This window comes from Frieseomelitta varia, unplaced genomic scaffold, assembly GCF_011392965.1.
Source record: "Frieseomelitta varia isolate USP_RPSP 00005682 unplaced genomic scaffold, Fvar_1.2 scaffold_692, whole genome shotgun sequence".
Lineage (NCBI taxonomy): Eukaryota > Metazoa > Arthropoda > Insecta > Hymenoptera > Apidae > Frieseomelitta > Frieseomelitta varia.
In genome coordinates, this window is record NW_025110470.1 from 119962 (window position 1) to 146527 (window position 26566).

General features: G+C 32.8%; 1 protein-coding gene across 1 annotated transcript in view; it reads right to left on the reverse strand.

The window, feature by feature from the left end:
- LOC122535265 (acetylcholine receptor subunit alpha-like) overlaps positions 1–26566 on the reverse strand; it is a gene marked incomplete at its 5' end in the record, with an annotated part of 146613 nt that overhangs the window by 114450 nt on the left and 5597 nt on the right. The window contains one exon of the mRNA XM_043666657.1: positions 12663–12772. Coding sequence (XP_043522592.1) covers positions 12663–12772 — 110 coding nt within the window. The remainder of the gene's footprint in view (positions 1–12662; positions 12773–26566) is intronic.

Here is a 26566-nt window from a genome sequence, read left to right on the forward strand (position 1 = left end):
TTAAATGATAATACTATACCTGGATAATAATAATACTTCTGTACTTCATTTTTCAATTTACTACGTTTCATTTTTTTTTAATATTCTTCGTTTCATTAGTAATACTTATGCTTGAATAACTATAATTATCTTATTCAAGCACTATAATTAGGTACGGTATAATTATAGTATAACTATACAGTTCAATAGAAGTTATAATATAATATAACTATACAGTTCAGAAAAAAAGTTATAATGTACTAATACAGTATAGTATTCTTCTTGATTCATTTTTCAGTATATTTAACTGGAATTTACTAAATCTGTATTTTTAATAATCTTCACTTCATTAGATGATAATTATGTCTCGAGATAGTTACACAACGTAATTATGCACAAGATGATATTGCTTCTTAGTTTTGCCAAGAAATATACTTCGATTTATTTATACAATTATTCGACGAGGGACAGATGTTAATAGAAAGACAACAGAAACAATAGCTGAATGTATATTTACATAGAACGAATCGATATTTTTCAAAGGAATTCACAGGAAACAGCTCTGATATCGAATTACTCAGCTTAACTTTCGGCTGACATAACATCCCATAAAACTCAAAGAAAACCTAAAATCTCGTAACTTTTCAACGATGTCCGATTTCGCTTTGATACATCCTATTTTCTATATTCCAAGGATTCTCTCAACAGACTTCCTCGTCCTTGTGTCTTTCGCCGACGTTTGGTATTTTTCCAAAATTCAAGTATCCGTGGTGCTACGATAAATTACCTCGATCGTGAACAAACACGCACAATTAAACAAAAAGGTTAAGTCTCGTGTGGATCCAAGCAAGGTTGTCCTTCCTCTCTCCTTCCTCTCGCTGCTCCATCGAGGAGAGGGGAGATAAGATCAACGCGGACAAAGTCGGGCGATAAATCAATGGCTTCAAAGACGTCGATGATCAATGTAGCGCATTGTTCGCCGGTGCGCGGTTTCGAGGTTTCTGCGACCGTGCAGACGAATATTCAGGTCAGTTGGCCCTTAATCGATATATAAGCTTTCGAGAATGACCTTTGAGCGGTCAAGCGGACCCGTGTGCATTTCCGTATGCGGCCGAGGACGCGTGGGCGTGTTATCTCGCATTTCGTACGTGCGCCTGGCACCGGCACGTACCGTCAATCCGAGGCAAACGGATTCTCCGGATGGCCGCGAGGGAGAGTGGCCTCTTCCATCCTCGTCAGCCTTCCTGATCGCGCGATAATGCTATCCTCCACCGCACTGTCTCTATCCTCCTTCCCTCCCACAACCGCGGCCAACTAGCTACTACCAATACCAGCGATTCATCAACCACCACGTCTATCAATTTTGTTTTAACCGTGTTAATTACCGTTGCGTGACTGTGATTACGTTTCGCCATTAACGCCTCGCGAATTGCACGCTTTCTTTTCCGACAATGAGATTTTCAACCACGATTTTATTTCTGATTCGTGTAGACTTTTTTTTTTGGTACTGATTGTATTGGGGCGCGTTGATCAATCTGTTCATCGCGGTATCGACGATGAAATGAAATAAACGCGTGTTATGTATTTTCGGTTGGTAATTTTTTGCAAATGGATTCAATAACTTTGAATAAGACTGAAATTGCATGCACACAGTGTGTTGTAACATTTGTATATAATACAAATAAAATATAATATAATAAAATTTATATATAATGTATATGCATATTATATTATAGTATAATACATAATATATTCACTTCTTTTTATTCCAAGTGAAATATACCCGATATCTGTTTCAACATATCACGATTGCTGCTTGTGTCATTAGTCTGACCTAACAATCAGTATTCTACTCGCCGAACTGGTGCACACATTTCTCTCACATTTCTCTGTTAGACAGTTTATTAAATTCATTAAATACTATTTGTATTTGTGTTGTACAATTACGTTACGCGTGATAATAAACACATTATGAACGCCGATAATAATTAAATACAGTATACCGATACTATTTATCAATGTCAAATATAGTCGCAATCACAAACGTCGAGATGAAAGTGCCGATGTCAAATTATCTTCCACTTTACGTAAAATAGACTCTCCGCGCGATATAATGTTACACTCTAATTAAAGTTTGATCGTTAACGCTGCCAAATTTGCTGCGGTCAGTGAAGTGAAACAAACAATACATATTTTAGAAATACATTTTCGATTTTGATTAGCGAACTTGGTAAGTAAAAATATCGTCAGTGTGACAAAATACAAACGTGGATGAGTAGAAAATATGCGGATTTTGAACGAAAATTGGCGTGAAATAACCAATAAAAATTTATTTATTTATCTTTTACACCGTAAAAACTTATTTATTTATTTTTTTTAATAATATTCTTTATTGATCGAAAGGTATTGCGCATTTTGAAATTCCGATTTATTGAGATGGAACAAACGATAGAAACGCAAATAATAAAAGACACACACTATCGTGAAAATATTTTTTGCCTCGTTGATTTACGAAGAAATAAAAGCCTGTGCTTTTTATCATTTTAGGAGTCAGTAGTTCTACTGTTACTCTACTTAATTTTCCTTTCTTACTGTGTCCCATATATTTATTTGTTTCTCAAAATATTTGTGTCAATACAAATTATAATACACTATTTGTAAAAATACTTCTACTGAATCATTTCATTAAATATTAATTATTACGATGACAATCTTAATGTTTTTAATGTATTGAGTATACAAGAAGCATCATCAAAAACTGTTAGCAATATAATACTTGATTTCATTTCAATTTCATTTCAATTTCATCTATTGAATTCTATTTTTAAGACCGTATTTAGAAAAAGAAATGCCAATAATAAGGAATTTTTACACATATTTTCTCGCCAGTATTTCTTTCACTAGTGATCCTATAGGATGGGCCAAAAATTTCTTCCCACCTATTTCTTTATAATAAAACATCAAAATATAAAAAAAAACTAATGTTTTAAATTAAATTTAAGTTCAAACATGATGTTTTTCATTAAGTTTTGAACATTATTTCTTTCAAACTTTAATTTGTAAAAAAAAAAAATAAATTAAAAGATATATATAATAAAAAAATTACGGATTTATTTTAATAGAACGTGATTTTTGGCCCATCCAAATACAATTTCACAAAATTTAAAGAAACTAATGTATTTGTAACATCACGATGATGAATTGCTGCTTCCTTTCTCAGTGAATTAATGTCTCGCCCTTGTAGTAACGTAAGGAAGCATTATCATGCATCGCTGTAACGTCGTGTTGGATGATATAATATTGAAATATTACACATAACTTGCATCTAATAATTGTCTGCCAGAGAAATTGGAACTAAAGTTAGGTTTCAAACTCTAGGCTATAATGTGAGATTACAGCCTGCCTTTATTGAATGGGAACTATAGTTTCTACTGCGAATATGGTTTGATATTACAAGGCAAAGATGTTTTAACAGTTCCAACTCGAGCCAGTTATGTGTCTTTAAATGTGAATTGAATACGTTTAACTAATATCTTTTGCGTTAAACACTGTTCAAAAAATTTCCTATCTTTTAAAAATTAAGAACTATTTCAAAAATCTTTGAAGTTTCATATCTTTGATATATGACTAATAGTTTGTTTCGATTATTTCTAATTATAACTCATGGCATGAGTGACATCCACGATTACTGTGAACTTAATAGTCTTCACCTCGAGTCAATTATGTATCCTCAAGTCAACTGAATACATTCAACTGTTTAAATATCGAATACCTCTGATATTAAATACTATTTAAAAAATTTCGCGTCTTTTAAATTGAAAACTATTTAAATATCTCTATTTATAAATTTTATATCTTTGATGCAAGCGATTAAAAGTTTGCTTTGACGAATTATAATTCATGGTGTGAGTGACACGATGAGAGTTTATCCATGAGTTTGATAATCTTATTTCTGGACAATTGTATTACGGCCACGAATGATCTAAGTAGTATACTGTTCGTAAAGCGATTCCGTCTACTTTGATGTATAGAATTAATTAGTGCAGTTACAAGCAACCCATCAGTTACTAACTATACATGTACATGTTGCGTGGACAAGACATTATTAATTCAAATAGTGGAAGCCTGGATGATTCTTATGCTCATAGTTGAATTACAAACACGAGATTTCTTCAAACGTTACGTATCGTATGTAATAAATAACAATAAATAAAATATAAAATACCGAAGTTAATAAATTGATCATAGTAAATAAAATATGCATTCAATTCGATGAATATTCGTAAAAGTATAAGCAAAAGATTGCTAAGTTGCTAATTTTTAGAGTCACTACAAGCATTAAAATATTTTGCTTAGCGTGTTCTGATCATGCTTCGATTTTATACAAATTAATGACGAATTAACAATTACACGCAACACTGACTAATTCTTTGTGAAAACATCAGATACGTCAAAATGTCAATTATCTGCTACGTGAAAAGAGGTAGTAATAATAATAACAATAATATATTTTGTCATTTGTTATGGATACAAGTAGAGAGATTTAATATTTAAGCATCCCATTAATATCGGAAAATTTCTATCAGTTAACAAGTACCTCCTTAATCTAGCTCGTAACTCAAAAATTAATGAATCCGAAGATAATAAGCTTGTCAGGTAATAAAGGAGCTCAATGAAACTTTATAATTAAAAGTGCCAGCTCCATTAGAGCATCGTCACTTTTAAAAATTAATTTAATCCGCAAATTTTTAATTGTACTTATTTTTAAATCTATTTCATCGTGTGAGATTTTGTAGAATGTATGTTATGTTTTAAATCATTCGAATAATAATATATAACTTGCAAGAGGTTGCGCAAGTAAAATACAGTAAAGGACAAGAATATTTGTATAATTGAAATAATAAAACAAACATAAAAGAAGGAATATTTTCTACTATACTATTAGTAAAATAAAATTTGAAATTAATAAAATTAACTCTTTCTTATATTTTGATATTTTGTTTCAAAAAATTAGGGCACTTCAATCTGTAAAAAAAAAAAAAAAATTAAGAAAGATATATAATGAAAATTTTACGGATTTATTTCAGTAGAAAGCGATTTTCGGCCAAACTAACATAATGTATCGAAAAATACCAACGACAATAATACATAAATACATAAATATACGCAAATGCGCGCATAATTTGCATTGTGACAGCGCGTTAAATTGCGTTAATACCCGAGCGGATTAGTTTAGAACGCGTTTGGCGTAGCACTGATAGGCACCGCTGTTTTCTGATACAATTCACCGTATCATCCGCGCATATACTACAAACGAACCTTTACGCTCCTCCAGCTACTATTGCATTTAACGGGACATCGATTTCGAGAAAAGCTACCGGCTTTTCCGGGACAGATCGGTCGAGTCGTTCACTGACCGCAACATGAAAGACAACGCGCCACGTGTTTTGTGTTTTACATACATATGTAGTTGCGCATCCATCGTGAACAAACACCCCGCGTCGTCTTTGTACATCTTTAATTAATCTCTTAGAGTCACTCTGGAATGACGTGCCACGCATGGTTTTTTATCCCAAAGTTGCAATATTTTTTCAGTTTTAATAAGTACATTTAAATATAATCCAATTAAATAATAAATTTATTACTTTTTAGCAATTTCTACCCTTATGATTTTATATATTTTAAAATTATATACATTCTATACATACAGACATGTGTGTGTGTGTGTATGTGTGTGTAATTATATTTTACGATAATGATGCGAGTAATGTAAAAATTCGAGAATCACGAGGGAGCTTTGTTTTCAGCTCCACCTCCTAAGAAATCTTAGGACAAGTACTATATTTGTGTAATAAAAATAATACGATAAATACAAATATATGCTATCGTGCACATTATTTATGGGAACTATTTGTGGAAACAGGTTTTACTGATGTCGCCAAAAAACTGCGTGTGCCAATACTTCTTTTACCTACTGTAGATTGCCTTTATTCTTAGGTTGTTCTAAATTGACTTACTGACAATAAATTAAATAATTGATAGTAATAAATTAAACCTACTCGTCGGCAGTAAATTGCTAAAATTAAGTTTCAATCAATTTTTAACTACAAAAGTTAAATACTAATTTTCAACTAATTAAACATTATTAATTATTAATACCAATTTTCAAAAAGGAAATTAGTAAAATTAATTGAATATTTTTACAGTGGTTGCTTGTCAAATTAATTTCAGTCAATTAGTAATAGCTAATTGAATTTACTTAGATCAACTGGTAGTAAATAATATTAATACGTGATACTCTCGCGATAACTGTTCACCAAATTAATTCTATCAGTAAATTGCATTGCAATAAGTTAAATACAGTGGCACTAATTAGCAGTACGTAACACTTTCGCAACATCAAACATATTTCTCAAACGTATAAATTATAAACAAATATTGTTTACACAAACAAATTTTGCAGCACAAGACATGTATTTGCATTTGATCACGGAAATATTATCACCGATCGTTAAAATACCGAAATACTCGTAAACTGAGAATTGGAATAAAGGAGTCTTCAAAACAGAACACAGAGAAAAAAAAGAAACGAGAAATATTTCCAATCTCGTTCGAATCATTTCTTCTTCTTCTCTTTTTTTTTTATTTATTCTTTTATCATCGCCATTATTATCAAAACATTTAGTAGATCTTTGATTCCAGCTACCCATCGTCCCTCAGCAGAGCCAATGAGTCCAGATATTTATCAGTTAGCGTTCTAGTTAACGAATTTCACTTCCGTTTGTTTTTTTTTTCTTTTTTCTCCCCTCCCCTCCCTCCCCAAATCCGATATCAATCGATGAATCTCGTTTCACACCGCGGTGCAATAAATCTCTGCCTTTGTAGGCGGTGAATGTCACCGCCGGTCAGGGGAGGGGGAAAAAAATGAGAAAAGAACGAGGAACCGCGGTGAACGATTCAAGGAAAAGTGGGTGAATCAGAGACGGAACAACTGGAAGTTAGAAATAAGGAGCAGAAGCGTTCAGGACCAATGAAAAAGAAAAAAGAAAAAAGAAAAAAGAAAAAAAGAGAATGGAAGAAGGAATAAACGACAGACTAATGGAACCGTGAGAAATCAAGTTAGCAAACGGGAATCCGTTCTGCCAGAGGAATTTAAGGAAGGAAACGTAGACGCGACGCGACGCGGCATATTCCACGATCGTGAAAAAAGGGAAAGCAGACTTCCAGCCAGCCATCGACGGACGCGGATCGGGAAAGAGTTATATCGAGGGGAAACTTTATTTCTATACACCCCCGATGAGAAAGTTTCGTTGAGAGACGTCGCACCGATATTTTCAATTACACGGTTAGCTGTGCTACCGGTGTCGCGTAATCCCTATAGAAATAGACAGAAGTATTCGTACTTTAACGATGAAAAATGATCGACACTTTGAATTGTGAGATTGTACCGACGATACAGTTGACGTTGGTTTAAACTTTCTGCCTTGCCAACGTTGAGCTCCTTCCTTTCAATGATGCTCTTGTATCGCCTTGTTGAAAACCATAAAAATTATAGTGTGTAATTTATAGAATAATAATATAATGATAATAATATATAATTTATAGAATTATATGTGTATTCGCTACCAAAGTCACTGAATTTTTTTTTTTTTTTCATGCATTGATTCTACCACGATCTTGAAGATTTCTTTCCCTTACATCGATCCCTTAGAACTAGCTGTACGATTCTTTTTAACCGTTTTATTGAACGTTGAACATTAGAGTCGAAATGACAAAAATTTAAGAAATTCTAACATTTTGTTATTTAACACCCAACGTTTAAAGTTTGACAATACAGCGAAAATGAATTGTACAGCATGTTTTAAGAGATTGTTGCAAGAGACTTCAATCTTCAAGTCGGTGATAGATTCAGTCGTAAGAAACATTTTCTTACATTTTTAATGGGACTTGAACTTTTACAACTTTCGAGAATAAAAATATCCTCGTTTCTTTCATTTGCTGTATAATATAAAAACATCTTTGAAAAAGAAACACAAAGTGCAGGCTTCACAGTTCAAAATGAGGCCAACTGGATTGTTATAAAACTTTTTTCCTGAATGTGAATTTATGAGTAAAACAAACATCTTTAAAAATCAATTTTTCGACAAGAAGATGTACCTCAAGTATAATTTTAATAATTCGCGAAAAATTTATTAAAATTCAATAATGTACATCATCATAATTTAATGACTTATATCATTAAAATTTAATATTCACAAACAGTTCTAGTAATACATTTTAATTAAAAAATTGTAAAAAATACACATACAAATGCTATCGTATACTAATTGTACCTATAATACGTAAGACATAAATGTTGAATGTAAAGTACAATGTACGATTGTAATTCAATATGTGATAAGTAAAGTAAACTTGTTTCGCACTTGATAATAAACAAACAAACATAATATATTTGATTCGTTACTTAATACGATACTTGACACGTAACTTCAAAATAATTCACGATAAAATGAAAAAGAAAAAATGAAGCAATTTTCACTTTGCGTGTTCCTTGCAGTTTCGTTAATATAATATCAAAAAACAAGAATTCCTGTTTCTCAACAAATTTCTCCATAAACAGATCGAAATAAGGGCCCATTTTGTATTCATCAGTTCATCACCAAAAATCGTCGTCGTTTCCAAAAATATCTCAATTTTATATACCCACCTCTATTAAATGATCATCAAACGTCACACGAAACTAGTACACCATCGATTAAAATTAAAGTAAAATTAATTGTATTTAATTGCTGCAACTCAAATGGAATCGATATTTCCTACTACGTAACCAGAAACAGATTTATGAAGAAAAAAAAAAAAAAAAGAAAATGGCTCTTTCTCTGTCGTCTTAAATTTTACGATATCGATTATTTTACGCAACGAAATTTAATCTTCCTCAGAGTCACGAATCTCGAAACACAGATTAAAAAAGCTTAAAAATAACTAGCCGTGATTAAGTCGTTCGAATCTCAAAGAGTCCTTCAACACCGATTATTCCACGCAAGCTTCGAAATTGACAATAAATATTGATCTCCCTCTGCGTCAATCTCATCGATTCACGAATCGAGACGCGAAGCTTGAAAAATTAATCGGACAGGAATCTCCGTGTAAAAGATCTTCGAAATTTCGCAGGTCGATGCGACTTTGGACAAGTAAACGAGTAACAATTTCAGAAACAGCTTAGAAATACACACACGCGCAAACTAACGCTATACGTAAAGGTCGTGCGAATTTCAAAAAAGCCGTAAACACCGATCATTCCGCGCGAGCTTTCTTGACTGAAAAATTGATCATCGAAATTTTGCAGATCGATGCACGACTTTGAACGAGTAGACGAGCAACAGTCTCAGAAATTCAAATTCAGACACGGTTTGAAAGCACAAGCGCAATTAGTCGCGAATCGTCTTCGCGTTCTGTTAATTTCATCGATTCGCGAGTCGAGAACAGCTAGCCGCAACTGTCGAAGTCGTTCGAGCCTCAAAGGGGCCACGAACACCGATCATTTCGCGCAAGCTTCGAGATCACAACGAACGTTAACATTCCTCGCTTCGTCGTTAATATCAATTCGGACGAAGCTTAAAAACAACATAAAATGGAGGACACTCCGCGGGAAATTCGAGATTACAACGAATATATAAATTTAGATACTGGTTGGAAATAGCTGATCGCGAGTATCTCGAATAGACTGTAAATGTTAACATTCGTTTCGTCGCGTTGATCTCGGCGATTCGCGAGGCTCAATGATCGTTCAGCCGATCGTGAACGTCGATTACTCCGCGCAAGCTCCTCCGAAATCACGGCTAGGCAACACACTCGTACTAGTAATTCGCGGATCCCAGACACAGCTTGAAAGGATAGTCGTTCGTCACGAGCAGGCACGTGAACGTGAACTGCTCTCCGGGCATACGTGGTGCAATCGTGTGGGAGATTCCCGCGGCAGCCTCGGGGCGGAATTGACCGCGAGCGTCGAACGAGCGGGAAAACGTTTTCTCTCTCGTGACCTCGGCCCGTTTGTCAAGAACCATTTACACGAACATTCGCCGCAGCGCCCATGTTTCATGCGATATGAATAATAATCTATCCGGTAACTACATCGAGAGCTCGCCGTGAGTGTCGAACAACCGAGCCAAAAACCGAGGGAAAGGAGTCGAACAAGCTCGTTGGCTCTGGCTCGTTTATCAGCGAACAGGGCAAAAGTTACGCAAATATGTGCTGACCAGGGCGGAAGAAAGTTTCGCGGAAACTTTCTCGTTCAACTCGAAAAAACACCCGTAGATAATCCGTCTTTTCTCGTTTGCTTTACTGTCGTTCTCATTTTTCTTTTTTTCTCTTTCTCTTTTTTTTTTTTTTTNTTTTTTGTTTTGTTCGTTGTTTCGGTGCTCGCCGAGAGAGTCATTCGCTCGGAGAGAGAGCGAGACAGAGAGAGAGAGAGTCAGGACGGATTCAGGGCAAAAGGTGCGAACGAATTGCGAGGCGCGGCTCGACGATATCCGCATTATCGGGTCAGTGGCTGATAGCGATGATAGCTGCATAATAGACGCGTCTCCCCGAGCTACGTAAATATCCCGATAATGGGAAAATAATGATCTCATATCGTGGGTATCTCGATATCGCGCTGATAGCTCGTTTCTCTCGCGTGTCACGCTCGAAAGTCTTAGGACACGTTTTATTTTTAATATCGTACGCTGTACTATGTTATAATATGGACCAATACATATTGTGGCACGTTAATATAAAGTATTAATAATATGATGCTTTTATATTTTATATTTTATATGGATTATAGTTATCATTATATATGGGTGAAGAAATTTTTGATCCATCACGAGCCAACGTAGCAACATTTCATTTCTAATTCTTTTTCGATCAATTTACGCATCATTATCGAATTTTTTCATCACATCTGAAAGTTAATTTGTTATTTTTTTTTTTTTTTTAGATTCTATGATTTTATAAATTTTTGCAAAAAATTGGAGTAGGTATTTATAAACAATTGCTTGGTCCTTAATGTACATTGTAATAGAAATATTATAAATTGGGTAATAAATAATACCAAAATACTCGATTTTTTTGTTGCACAAAATACTTCAGTTCAAAATAATGTTTAAAGTTTTAAAATATTATAAATATAGTTCGAAGACTTGTTCCAAGACTTTCGATATATCAACACTCATGGCAAACAATTTTCGATTTTCATATTCAGAAGTACCACAAAAAATGGTAAAGTTTTCCAAATGTTCACTTTCCTACATATTTCAAACAGACACAATAGTATTTCATCTCGAGGATTATAATTTCTTAGTTTCTATGAAAGAAAAAAGATTACTTTCCAATTACTTTCGAATACTTGTGTGCGTGTGTTTGATAGAAAATTTTCTGCCAAAGATAGAACTTTATAAATTCACGCGTCCGCGGGTGTGTTTCAACTAATTTGATACAAAAATTTCCATTTTAAATTTACCAATTGAAAGAAATGAAAGCAAGAAACTCGGTGGCTCAAACTTCTCGGTAAAAAAAAAAGTATTCGAGTAATCGTAATAATGAATTTTCGGCTACGTATCGGCGCCAGTTTCTTGCGCTTTTCAACAAACAAACATTCGATCAAACGTAATAATCCCGCAACACCCCGTTATCGGGCGCGCTGCGAGCAAACACCAGTAATACGGATATCAACGAGATTCGACCGAATTTGTTCAACCGGTGTTCTTTTATTTCATCACAGTAAACATTTACATCGTGGCGTTTCGTTTCTCTCTCTCCCTCCCTCTCGGTTCTTAGGTAAACGAACACCGAGGCGGAACTTGGGTAAAACGTTCAGTAAAACATCAGGGTAAACAGGCAATAATAACGCGGAAGAAGAAAAAAAGAGAGATGAGAAACATTCGACAAGTCTCACTCCGTCGTTCAATAGCCGGAGACGGAAGTTCGGCGGTTGAAATTTCGCGAATCGTCCGAATATCGAGACGATACCGTACACATTTTTCCGTAACTTTCGGAGCAACGTCGCGATATGAGATGCACTCTGACATCAAATAGACTCTTCTACTTTGAAATGCAATATGCACGACGATGGTACCTCTCTTGTTAACTCGAGTGGACACTCATTTCTCCTTTTCGTTTGTTCATGTTGTAATCTACCTGCACGCGTGCATGACAAACGAGGGAATTCTCATCTCGTTTGCGTTCTGTTACGAGACCAGGGGGATCTCCTGGATGTTTGATTAATCATCCGTCGAGAGACGTCGTTGGACAATCGAGAAATTTGTAATAAGTCGTTGATTGTTAATTAATTACGTTACGTTCTTCGAGATGATTCCGCGGAAATGATTTCTTCTCAGGATTCGAAATAGCAGAAATCAGATAAATTCAGACAAATTTGTTTGCGTCTATTGTTCGTTCATGGAGCCTCGTTTTGCCAGGAAACGGAGAATTTTGTTTTCTTTTCTTTTTTCTTATTCTTTTTTTTTTTTCCTTTTTTTAATTGAACGTGTCAAACCTAACGATTTCTCGAAGAAATGAACATCCAAACGATTTTAATCTTCTTGGCAACATGCTGTGCCACTACTATATGTATAGAGTATGTAATGTGAAACTATAGAAGATGTAATTAGAATATGGAACAAAGAAACGGCAGACAGACTCACTTGTTGTAGAGCACTATGTCAGGCCGCCATATGTGGTCGGATGGCACGTGTAACATGTGAACGCCACCGTACTCCTTCGGCTCCCATCGCAGTTTGTAGTCGTACCATGACTTGAAACAGCCAACACAAAAAATATAACCATATTATTGTTTCTCCTTTTTAACATCGTTGGATTTTGAATAAAACACGATTCGAGCAATGTTAAATATTTCTAAGAAATTGAATTAACATCGTACGAAGTTTGATCTTAAACTAGACATGTTTCGTAAAATATTAAATATTTTTAATTCCCTCTCCTTTTAGCATCCATCGGATTTTAAATTAAATTATGTTTTTCTAAATAAAACATAATTTGCATAATGTTAAATATTTCTAAGAATTTCAATTAATATCGCATCAGAGAAATCGTCTGATTTGAGATCAAACGTATTTCGTGCAATGTTGAACGTTTTTAAACTGTTTCACTTTTGTAGCATGTCAGATTTTAAATAAAACACGATTCGAACAATGTTAAATATTTCTAAGAAATTAAATTAACATCGCACGAAGAGAGAGATCGTTTGGTCTTAAATCAGGCGTATTTCCTATAGTATTAAATATTTCTAAGAGGCTGTTCCGCTTTTTCAGTATCATCAGATTTTAAATAAAATATAATTCAAGTAATTAATTAACATTGTTAAGATAAATCAGTGACCATAATTAACATTTCCAGTTTGCAATTATAAATGAGCAGCTTCTAAATTATTTGATGATAAATTTATATTTCACTGGTTTACGTCTTATTATTTATTTACGTGTATGTTGCTTATAATTTGCATTATCGTATACTATTTATAATTCTTATTATTGTTACACATTATTATAATTATATATCGTCGTCACTATTTATATATAAATTTATATGTAATTATTATTCGTAATTTATCACTTTATGTATATAAAATATATATCAAATTTATATATAATTATTATTCGTAATTTATCACCTTATATATTTATAATTTATTATTTCAAGCATAAGAAACCCGAAAATCTCGGATCAACAGTACATAAATTAATATAAACATAATTTGAAATTTAGTCATCAAAATGAATGAAATTTCCAAATTTAAGAGAAGCAGTTGATCCACGCGATCTATCCTAGCCGCGGTAATTCCTATTTTCCTCTGCCGTTGACAAAGAACGAGCATATTCGCGCGCGTGCGCTTGCTCGCATCTACCTAAGCCTCCGCCAGCAAGGACATGTAAAAGAAAGCATACGTGTCTCGTACACAAGAACATATCGAGGCAGAAAATTGTCCTGTGGAATTGGGCGGGATTTCACGGTGGCGCACGAAAAAGAGAAGCATCCGTAGCGCACGAAGAAGTACTCGCAGGTATAGAAGGAACTTATTGTTAGAAATGCTAGACATGGATCCAGCGAACCGTTACGGTAAAAATTGGAACGTATTTCTTGGTAACAAGAAGACAGGAGAAAGGCTCTGTCTTTAGATACCGTCTCGCTTCTTCTACGCTGTGCCTTCGCGACTCTCGCGCGACAAACGCGCGTGTTTCATGAAAATCGAACCACAGAGACCGGAACTCTGTTTTCCTTGCGTTGAACCTTAAATCTGTGCAATTCACGTGACAGGATACGTGTTGAGATGTTTACAGCTCGTGTTCAATATGAACATTTTGTATTCTATACGTTTGGTGGTTTTATACTGTGATTATGTGGTTTGTCAAATTAGGGATTTTTGGACATTTTTTTTTTTTTTTTTGCACTCCTCAAGTAGTGAAGTGTCAAATTAGGGATTTTTGGACATTTTTTTTTTTGCACTCCTCAAGTATACATTTAAGGTTTATATTTACACTCATATATAACGAAGCTACATTTAATTCTTAATTTGTTACGAAGTCAATTTTCACAACGTTAAAAAAAAATCACTTGTCACTTTAACTTAATTAAACTACTGAATGCACTTAATTTAATTAAATCAAATTCACTTGCCCATCAAAGCGTTCATATTAAATCCAATTGTACAAATTATGTTTGTTCGCCGACAAATTCGTATAAACAGAGTAAACGTGTTCTTGTTTCTAAAACACGAGAGATCGTTTCGCAAGAATACTGCTTTTGTATTGAGAAAAAGATTTTTCAATTAATTCACTGTTCCTGACTAAGAAGCTCGTATAATGATCCTTCTTTAAATATTTCAATCGAGGCAAGTTCCAAATGATTCGATATATAAATAAATAAATACACATGATCAATCGTGTAGAGCTCGACGATAAGAACGGATGTTCATCAAAAATTTAAGACGCGATGCGAAAAACTTAATTTGGCAATAAACGATCAATAGTCGTCAAGATGACGTTTTGCACGACTATTTGCGAGAAACGTGGCCACGTAATGGATTATCCAAACGAGACTCTTCACTTTCCAGGGCTGTAATTTAATATTTGGTGGGAAAACGACGGAGTCATATCGTTTACTCCCGTGCCCGGGATTCTCTCGCGAACGGAGAAAGTTGCCGGAAATTCGATTGCCCCGCGGCCATTAATTAGTGGCCAATTATCCCGCAGGGGTCCGCGGACGAAACTTCGCTGAGAATTTCTTCGCGGGAGATCCAATCAGAGATTCCCTTTGCGGTGTAACTACGTCTCGCGTAGAAGGCATTCATACGTTCTAGCCTTTTACAACTGCGTTTAAATTTTCTCTTCGTGGCGCCTCGACTTGTAAATTTTGCAAAACTTTCGCCGAACGACGACGGGCTCTCACTTTGAGATTCTAGCAACGTATGATGTAAAAAAATGCAAATTTTACTACTGTTACTTCGTCCTACGTAGCCTCATCTTTTCTAATTCAGCCAATTGCTGTTGTATCGTAGGTAATTCGAAATGTACAATACGCACGAATCTCTGTGGTCCAGAGATCTGAGATTTTTCTGAATGTTGTTACTTTTTTTAGATAGATTTATCGACTAGAAGTATTAATGATTTGATGAATATTTTAACAGTATTGCCTGTACGACATAAATTTTCAATCTACCGTAATTTAATTTTCTCGTCAGTTTTCTATTTATCTAGCTTGAATTAATTATCGCAAACAAATTATTTATACCGAACGTCCTGTATTCGTATTGTTTTCACATCGTCGAGTATCAAAAATCATAACTAGACGAAATCATTCTCTCTCTGTCGGTAAAATTCTCTTAATTAAATTGGTGAACAAGTTTCCCGGAACTAAAATTTTTATCGATCCCCGGAAACGCTTTGTTATAAAAGTAGGTTAATGAAATTAGTCGAGGGATGCCTGAGATCAGAGCTAAATCTATTCGTACACCCATGCAGATAAATGAGAACGTCATTTCTTACATCAGACGGTAAAAATTTAATTTTCATACATTCGTAATAGCATTATTCACGATCATTGTTATATTCATTGTTATGCGTAACTATACTACACGTTTGAAAGCCATTAATACCGTAGATTGCTGATATTTGTACAATTTTACATTCTTACGAGCGCATGTAACTTAAAAAATGGAAGTGCTTGTGTTTGAACGTGACGGACAAGTATTAAGTATCAAATATCAAAATCCTTGCTGCCATCAGTTACATTAAGTAGCTGTTGTGTATAAAAAATATATTATAGAATACGAAAATTATTTCAATCCTCCGAGTACTTAGATATATAATGAATGAGAAGCACATAATAAATTAAGAAATGCATTTGCAAATATTTGATATGTTAGTAACAAGGAGTTACTAATTGTTCTATTATTGATTATAAAATCATTTTGAGATTTTTTTGGGAATATTGCGTTAAATTTTTATTCAAAAAAATCGTATTTCATACGTAACTTAATATTTACAATGTCTTTTACTTATCACCGTTTTATGCTTGAAGATTTATCAACTTGTTAGTGGTCTAAATTACTAACAAGTTTAGATTAAAGTGAATTTTAAAATAAATTGAAAATAAAAAAAAACACTAGAAAAACATCTTATACATTCTAAATTTTTACATATATTTATGTAGATAGCCAACTTCTTAAGAATCAAGAAATAATTTATCACGATAGTATAACAAGCAGAGCGCGGAATAAGAATTTAAGTAAAAGTTTGTTGCATCTATCAGACACTTTGGATATTTCATATTTTTTCCCCGCACTATGCATTTTTGCACCCTTAGATTTCAAAATCTGCAGTTTAATCTAATTATACGTACGTCAATTCCTTTAAATTCTAGAAAATTGCAGAATGTAAGTAAAAGAAACAGCGATGAAAAAAAAAAGAACATTCGTTATTTGAACGTTAAAAAAGAAATTCAATAATAATGTAAATCGACTGAGATAAGAAAGAGCTGCGGTTTAATCGTTGCCTTAACGCAACACTGACCCGTAATGGATTAAATACTTGGACGAATTCTGATAATGATACGGCACTGCAACATTAAGGGACGTTAAGTCCCTGAATACCTTCGAATTAAAAATGAAAACAACGGTTGCAACGTATTGCGGAAGTAGTAGCGGCGTAGTTAATTGCTTGAACGTGCAAGAGGTTTTATCGATTTCACTTGCGAAAACAAGGACACTCCCGGTTTCTTTGACCTGGCTGCAGAACGTTGGCGCAAACACATAAATCCAAGTTACATTCCGCTGGCCTGATGACCAGAAAAATGGTGAAACCATTAGCTCAGCTCCACAACGGATCATAAACATCCGCATGGTTACACTCGTATTTATTTATTGCGCCTGTGTGTGTCATGAATTTTTATTGCTCCTTCTATATATACGCACGTGTTCTCCCGTGTTTCTCGTTACGAGTCAGTCATTCTCACAGCGGGTCGAAAAGAGCATTGGCTCTTTGTGAAAACAAAAATATTTTGCCCTACATGTGTGCTTTTACGCGCAGTCTGTACGTACTATATATTTTTTCACTTTCGAGTATAAATGTACAGAAATCTGCGATCTGTTCATCATTTACGGACGTAATGTTCAAAACCGGTAACTGCAATTTCCCTTGTGATTTAATTGCGAGAGAATTAATGTGAAAATAAATTTATTTCACACGCGACGTGACAAAGTGATTTATTAAAATAACTATGAATAAGAAAGCGATAACGCGCGAATGTACGTAATTATTCTCTTATTTACGTGTGTAAAATAGACATTAACTAAAATAATTACTTATAAATTTCCACGGTATTTGTTATAATTACAAGTGTATCAATTAAATGAAACGATCTGTTGGTTATTTATTCATTTATTTATCGATGTATAAACGGTGATAATTCGTATCTACATAATAAAATTCGTACAAGGCGAATAAATTGTTACAATTAATCGATTCTTTCAATATTAAGTTAATTTAATTGTGATAATTTACAATTGTTATAATTACATAACAATTGCAATAATTAATATGTAATAAAACATTAATTTTGTCAATATTTCCGTTAATTAATTTATTTAACGAACTGTCAAAATCAATGTGCAATAAAATAACAATTAACATTGAATTTCGAACGATATTAATGGATCCCATTTCTCCAAATAAATATCTGTTTCAATCGAAATGCTGGAAATTTCCTTGCTACGATTGGGTAAGATGTAAGAAACGATTCAATGAAGATTTACAAAACTCTTTGAAAATTTACAAAACTCTATATTGAGTACTACAAACCACTGAGTCACTAAATTAAAAATATAAAATACGTTACGCAACGAATGGTCAAACTGTTCTTCCTAAATCACGACCGACATAAAAATTTTAATTAACAATTTTTTTTTTACAAAATCATTTGTTATCTTTTTAAATTTATATTGAATGTGGGAAACTGATATTTCATCACTTCGAGAGGAATTGAGAAATAGGTCGTCCGAAAAATAATTTCAAATATCGCTGCAATATTTTATACCCAGAAGAACGCCTGACTATGTATGTGTTACATAATCTACAAATGAAACTCATTTCACCAAGAGAAATACTTTAAATTAATTGTTACACAAGCTGCTTTCAGCTCAAAGTCTAATTTAAACCGACATTTAATTGAAAGCTTCTTAAATTACCTGCAACGTTGTTTGCATAATAAAAAAGATGTGAAATATCAAACATAGCTCCTCCCATAGATCATTCGTCATTATTAGCAATCTTTTGTGTTCTTTGACGTTGAACGATTTATGAAGTACCGGCCGGCGTACGCATAAGTATGCGTATAGTCGTTTGAATTACGAGTTCATTATTGCGGTACACCAAGGATAATTAATTAAGCAAAACCTCCTGTTTAATTTAGTTTGTTATGTACGATTTTCGTAATTGATGCAACTTACGTGCATAACGCGTGTGAATTGCAATTTCACAATTTCTTCAGTAATTGTGGTATACCACAAGACAAATTGCAAACGAATGTTTTATGATGCTTGCGTGAAATAAGAATTTATGCAGATGGGTAAATGACACAAATGAAAAAGCACTCAAAAATACAGTGAGTCGCGAAAATTTGCGTTAAATTCATACGTTTAAATTCATACGTTTTTGTGTTTTGTGTTAATTACCACTGATACATTAAAATGTAAAAAATATGTTCTTATCATCATCATCATCATCATCATTTATAATCATAGGTAATTTTTATTTGCTTTATTGCACACACAGCAATTGTATTTATTCAGATTTTCGTAAGATAGTGTTTTGGAACAATATTCACTTAAATAAATGTAAGAAATTACATTGTCAATTTTTTAAAAACGATCTGAAATTAACTCTTTTATTCTGGACATTTTTTAAAAATTTCTATTTTTTTTTTACATATCTTTCTTTTTTTCAATACTTTATTTGCAAGAAACGTGGAATATAAACAACATAAAATTATGTTGAAAATTAGGCTCAAATATTTAAAAACTGTGCATTGTAACAATATAATTCGGCTCTACAAAATGTCCAAAATCTCTTTATTTTAAATATTATTTATAATTTGACAAACGCAGATTTTTGCGACTGACTATATTCCTTTATACTATGAAAATTATACTATAAAAATGACTACTAAAAAAACTAAATATGTATTTTATAATATTTAAAAATAAAATTATACACTGATGCAATATGCGTAATTAGTTATACAACATTGCTGTTTACGCAATTGTTTCAAGTAAAAACGTAGAGCAACGCTTTTATACTCATATTTTTTTCGATTCAATATTGACGAATTTCTCTCTCAGAAAATAATACAATCGCTGTTGAATGTGCACGCACCACTGCATCTACAAGAAAGAATATAATTTTACAAATGCATCCTTTAACGATTTATTTCCCTTTGACATTCCTTTTGACTGCATTGATAACGATATGTTCCACGAAATATGTAGCAGACAATCCTGTACAAACAATGATTTTCTATTTTCCTATTGGCAGCACTATTGTTTATCACCAAAAATATTCGTAACAAAAAATGACGTCAAGTAGTTCAAAATAAATTAAAAAATTTCTTTAAAAAATGCCTATATGTATATAAAATTGTATGTCATATGAATATGAATATAGATATTTCTTAAAGAATTTTTTTAACTCATTTCAAATCACTTACGTCATTTTTTGTTGCAAATATTTTTTGATGATAAAATACCTGCATCTTTGAATCAAACTTTGTACGACTTTGCGTGCAACCACGTTTGGAACCACGTGCAATGTCTCAGAATAAAAGTTTTTCGACTTTGTGAATTATAAAAGACCAACTTCGTATCGAAACGAGAAACTCGCTCTTTTACGATCGACCCATAAAAACACACGAGCTTGTCAATTTTTTCCCCCCGAAGATGTTCTTGGGAAAGTTGTAAACGTTGTAGCCGAGGTGCGGAGAGATCGACGAATAACATGATGGTAAATTTTCATGCTGACTTTATTCAAATTTATATGCTACATGCGGTGATACAAGCGCAAAGAGATGATTCTTTGTGAGAAACATCTAATCGAAAAAAGAATGGGGAAAATTTCCTCAGGAAAATCGAATTTGAAGATTTTTCAAGTATGAAATACTTTAAATTTGGCTAGTCCTACGGGCGAATATAATAGTTCAGTTTTTCAGCGTTCTTCGTAATTTCATTGAACAACGAAATAGTTAATAAAATTTGAGATTACTTTCATCTAATGTAATCTTAGAACATAAACTTTACTGTTTAATTGATTCATAACTCGTTTACTGTTTAACCGATTAATAATTGGTAAAAATACATTGAACAGAAAAGGTTAATTATATTTATTTTTCACGCTGTAGGAGATAACGACTCAATAGAAAGTAGAATAAATAAAATTACAAATATTATAAATAGATTGGCTTATGTAATATTATAAGCGGATTTACACGTTTATGGGAAATTTAAAAATGCAAGAATCCAGAGAAGTGCACAAAAATATGCAGAAGTATACGAAATAGAGAAAATACAAAAGTAGGAACAGTTGTTACAGTGGAAATAAATTTCTTCTTAGGCTTCCATATTTTATCTGTGTTCACAATTATAAGTGACACACGATCTTGAAGTCTTAAAACGTAATATATTTTAAATTATTAATAATTTAAACTCGATATAGATAACGTTTTATATTTTGATAATTTATAATAATTGTCGATGCAATACGATTTAAATAATTTCGAACGTACATACGTATTTTACACAGTCTACCGAATTCCATTTCAATTATGATAACATCCCGTTCCATAAATCCCATATTATATTATATATGGAACTGCTAACATCGAAACCAATAATTATAAAATCATCATCATGGGCATTGGCGGGATATTTATGACGTGACAATGTATTGGAACCAATGAAGCGTATTGTGGTTTAGAAATGGCCATATGTGGTAATGAAGCAATTGTTAGCGCGATACCTCCAGCCCGGTGATTTCCAAGTTCAATGCCCGAACGAAATAATTAGAATTCTCTTTCGTACCGAAAAATAATAATTTGATAAATTGTCGAATTAATTAATCGATATTGTCAAATTCCAATGTTACGTGGAATATTGTAGGAAAGATACATACGTCGATGTACGATTAATATTCTTCATAATTGTACGGTATTTCAAACGAGCAGAATCAGTCACTTGTTATTAATGGCAACAAATGTATTATGTTAATAATATTATTATTCATTGATTGATATCATATGTTTTAATTAATATCAATTATTTATTGTTAATTAAACGACGTGGCACGATTATATGTATTGTTTAGTCAATTACTAAAGTCTATACTAATGTATTTATTTTATTTATTGTTTATTATTATATTATTTACTAGTTAAAATTACGCAAATTCGTGTTTCACATTTTCTCTCGAACATTAAAGAAACGCGATTGGTTCGAAAATTATGTAATGGATGTAACATAATTGAGTAGAAAATTTCCGCTGTTGGTTAATGATCTCTTGGTGTAGCTTGTCAGAAGATCAATAATATCCTAACAGGATATCACGACGCTTACGTCATTCATCTCTCTTAGTTTCATTATGCGTGCACTGTAACGTTATCAAGGGGAAAGCAAGAACAGTACAGCATTGAATTTTTTGGTTATTTCGTAGAATCTTACAAAAAAAAATATTTAGTAGCACATTTCCTTTGCTTAATTAGTATAAATATAAGAAGTATAAATATTTGTTATATAATATCGAGTCCAAATGTTATTAATGAAGATTAACAAATTAAATAAAACATATATGTGAAATTATTATAATATTATGTATTATTGTTATATTATAATATACATTAAATTAAACAAACATCAGCAGAAAATCATTTATATTTTTATGAACATAATTAAGAAAATGGATTTTTTTTCACCTGTTGAAGAGATAATAACGAGTACTTTATTTCGAATATTTTATTTACCTCTATCGCATATTAAATGCATGTTACAAATTTATGCATTTTTAAATTCATGAGTTTTAATATCTTTTTAAAAATGTATGAAGCAATTTATTATACAAGTGAACGTTTCATATAAGCTAATCGGAATATTCTAATATTTGAACACTTTACTACCCGAATAAAATGTATATTTATTAGTAACAAGTACTTTTTCTCACAGTAAGCTATTCCATATAATCGTAAAAAAAAAATTGCCAAAATAATGTTAAAATAAAATATGTTTAATATATTTATTATGTTTAATTCTGTGATAAATCTATAAATAATGAAAATATCATAAACGCAATTTTGCTATGAATAATGAAAATATCATAAATGCAAACTGAAATAGCAAATGAAAATTATGAGATTGTGTCTTCTTGTGTTGAAATATTCAAGATTTGAGAAAAGTTGTTTGAAACAACAAAAGGAACATAATTCTACAAAAAACAAAGTTATGAGCAAAAAAATATATATATAAATATAGCATCCTTCTTAAATGTCGAAACAAACTGACAATTTTCTTAATTTCCATTTGAATACAGGCAATTAAATATCAGAAAGATAATCGTTTAATTATCCAAAAATACGAACTGACACTTGATTAACACAAGAGTGCAACTGGGTCCTTTTTTTGCTCAATTCAAAGTTTCTGAATCTAGAAAAAAAAAAAAAAAGAAAAAGAAAACGAAAAAAGTCACATCATCATTAATACCTATCATTCCCATATTTCAATTACATCCCACCTAAAGAACTTTCTCTCCCAAGGAATTAACAAACCCTCTTGCTCGTCGAAATAAGAGCCAGATCGCCGTCGAAAGAAGAAAGTTCCCCGACAGTGACGAGATAAATTCACCATTGCCCGGAGTCGTTATTTTTCAGGTAATAAAAAGTGCGACGGTTATTAGGGAAACTCGACACAACGCAGCCCTCCATTGTTCCTTCGATACAGATTGAGAAAAATCGAACAGCGAGTGACAAGAGCCGCGAAGCGTGGGCGAGGAGTGGTCGAGAGAGGAGAGGAGAGGAGAGGGTGGGGGTGGTGGTGGTGGCGGTGGTGCAAGAAGCAGGAGAGACGATGACCAAGTTCAAAGGGGAGAGGAGAAACGCGCGTTCTGGAGATCGCAGCGGCGAAAGAGTAAGGTGAACATAGGCGGACGGATGAACAAAGAGGGAGGCAGGACCGATATACGAGGGTGAAAAGGAAGCGGGGACATAAAAGAGGAAAGAGAGAGGGAGAGAGAGTTGTGAGAGATGTGCCCGTGGATAGAAAGGCCACCGGTGTGCCACTATTGTTATCAATTTATTTCCGATGTATTGACTGGCCGCTAAAAGGGACGCCGTCATCGATATGTGATTGTGAATCTCCAGAGGCAGAAGCCTCTACGAGCTATCGATTCCCACCACCTGTCCACCGCAGATATCTACGTTTAGGCTAGAACTTCAAGAAGCACGCCCTGAAGGAGGTTTGCCGGGGTAGTTTCGCAGCGCGCTGCGGACGTCGACTGATTGTACATTGATTCAAAATTATTTGCTATTAGTTTATCGACATCGACGATTTTTAATCCTTCAACATTGATACGAAATTGTGACTTTAAAAGTGAGTTATGATTGATTTTAAATTGTGCACGTGCGTAATTGTATAATTCTGTTACGTGTGTATGCCTGAAGGTTCGTGTAATCTGTGTTTTTAATACAGCAAAGGAGATTTGACAATCGTCAAGTGAGTCATTGAGATTGATCTTAAATTAATAATTGTATTATAAAGATATATATAGATTGTATTATAAAGATATAGCGAATATAGATATCTACTTGTAAAATCAAATAACTATTTCAATCAATATGAAAATAAATAATTATTTCAAATAAACCGATGAAAAATAATCTTTGCGATATTTTTACTAAATAAAACAATCTCTCTGAATATCTGTGTTTTTAAAAAAATTTTGTTCAAAATGTTCATTTCCACGATATATTTAAAAATCATCGAAAGCATCGATCGTTTTTTAGATAATTAACAAATGAAATTATGATTAAAATTAATTTGCACGTATATGAGCGTTTGGACACGGGTCAGAACAGAGCGAGTACTCGCGAAGAAATTCATTCGTCCTTCCTAAAATATAATTTACGGGGAACTGCTCTAATGAATTGTTTGTACTCTCATAACAAGATCTTAAGGTGTCTAAACACGATGAATTATCGTTCTTTGGTCTCTTCATTTTAACGAGAGGAATTCGCTTGTTTCTAGAACGAAACGATGATAATTAAAGGAGAATTTCACCGTTATTAACGAATTCATTAGAAATTAAATTCTTAACATCAGTACTCTAGAAACTGGAAATTTAATCAAGCTTCAATTTATAATAAATATAATATATATTTTTAACAGAATATAACAGAATATATTAATAAAATAATATAATGAAATATATTATATTCAATTATATTTTTTTCTGCGATAAATTGTCGCAAACGCAACATTTCTTATGCGATTTTTTTTAATCAATTTATATTATTAAATTCTATTTTTTGATGTTGAAACTACGAAAGAAAATTCCAAGAATTTGTTTAATATTTTCTCGTAATTAAATCTTCATCCGAACTCTACGAAAATTACTTTATCATTCCCTCACAGTTGTGCTTTTGGATTTCTTCGAAATTTAAAGAAATTGAAGTGTTGTATTTTATAACATGATAAATTATTGCTTCTATATGCTCAATTCTATAAATTTATCGCAACGCGCAAAATAAAACAATTAGTAAGTTAATTATTTGCTAAAATGAGCGAATACGAATGAAAAGTCCAATGTAACAATATGGTTAGATTTTTTTACATTAATAACGTAGTAACGCTTTCAATCTTTGCGCGGATAAAGTTCCAATTTTTATAACAATTACTCGTATAATTGTAACTCTTGTACTCTCGTGTGTAATTTTAACTTCGTTCTTCGTTGGAGCGACGTTGTTATTACCACCATTGAAGATAAATTCTTTTCTCATTCGTTTCGCAACGATCATAATTTAAATCACAATTAAAAATTACTCACTAAATTAAATAAAAATTTGAATTTGAAATTTGAAATTCGATCGCTGATATTTGTAAATTGTTAATTTATTAAATTTGGTAAGTTTTTCGTTGAAAAATTTATCTTTATGATATTCAATTTGCACTAAATGTTTTACGTACACACACACATACATACATACATATATATGTATATGTAAATTCTTCATACTGTGTGAAACTGTAATTTTCCAAACTTTATTCTTAGAATATTTAGAATAGTTACTTGGATGATATTGCATAATAGCATAGCAATTATCGAATCTTTGACAATAATTTTCTGTCTGTAAAATTAAATTTTTCAAGAAATTTCACTTGTTCTGTTGGAGTAAAAACTTTTTGCCAATGACATTAATCGTTGATTTAACGAAAAGAAAGTAATTGCTATTTTATTAAAATTTAATTCAATCCTTCAGCAAATGCATCTACCACGTGTTTGATGAGTATACCCGACATCTCTTAATTTTAATCGCACAGCAGACGTGGGTTAATTCAATTTTTACGGTACGAGACCGACAAAGCCGACGATTCCGCTAGAAGCGCGCGAAACAACGAGAAGAATTGTGCAAATTAAATGGGCAGAAGTACGTAATTGTCAATTTTCTACCAAACAAGTTAACAGCGGACTTTTCTATTGTCGTTTTATCGACTTTCAGCGCGCGCAATGAGAAATGAATTTGTCACCGGTTTCGTTTCGCGGTTAGAAATAGATTCGATTTTTCAACGGGCTCAAACGAAATTGATAGAATTAAAAGCTTTTAAAATGGCTCCCTTGTATTATCATCTCGAACAGTGGGAAGCTTCACCGTCGAATCACGTATAACGATGCCAATTTTGAGAACGCCCTTTTTTTCAAAAGAGAATACACATCATTGGAAACTCCGATGGAATAAAATATTATAATATAAAATGAAGTTATTTTAAAGAGAATAGATGTTATTA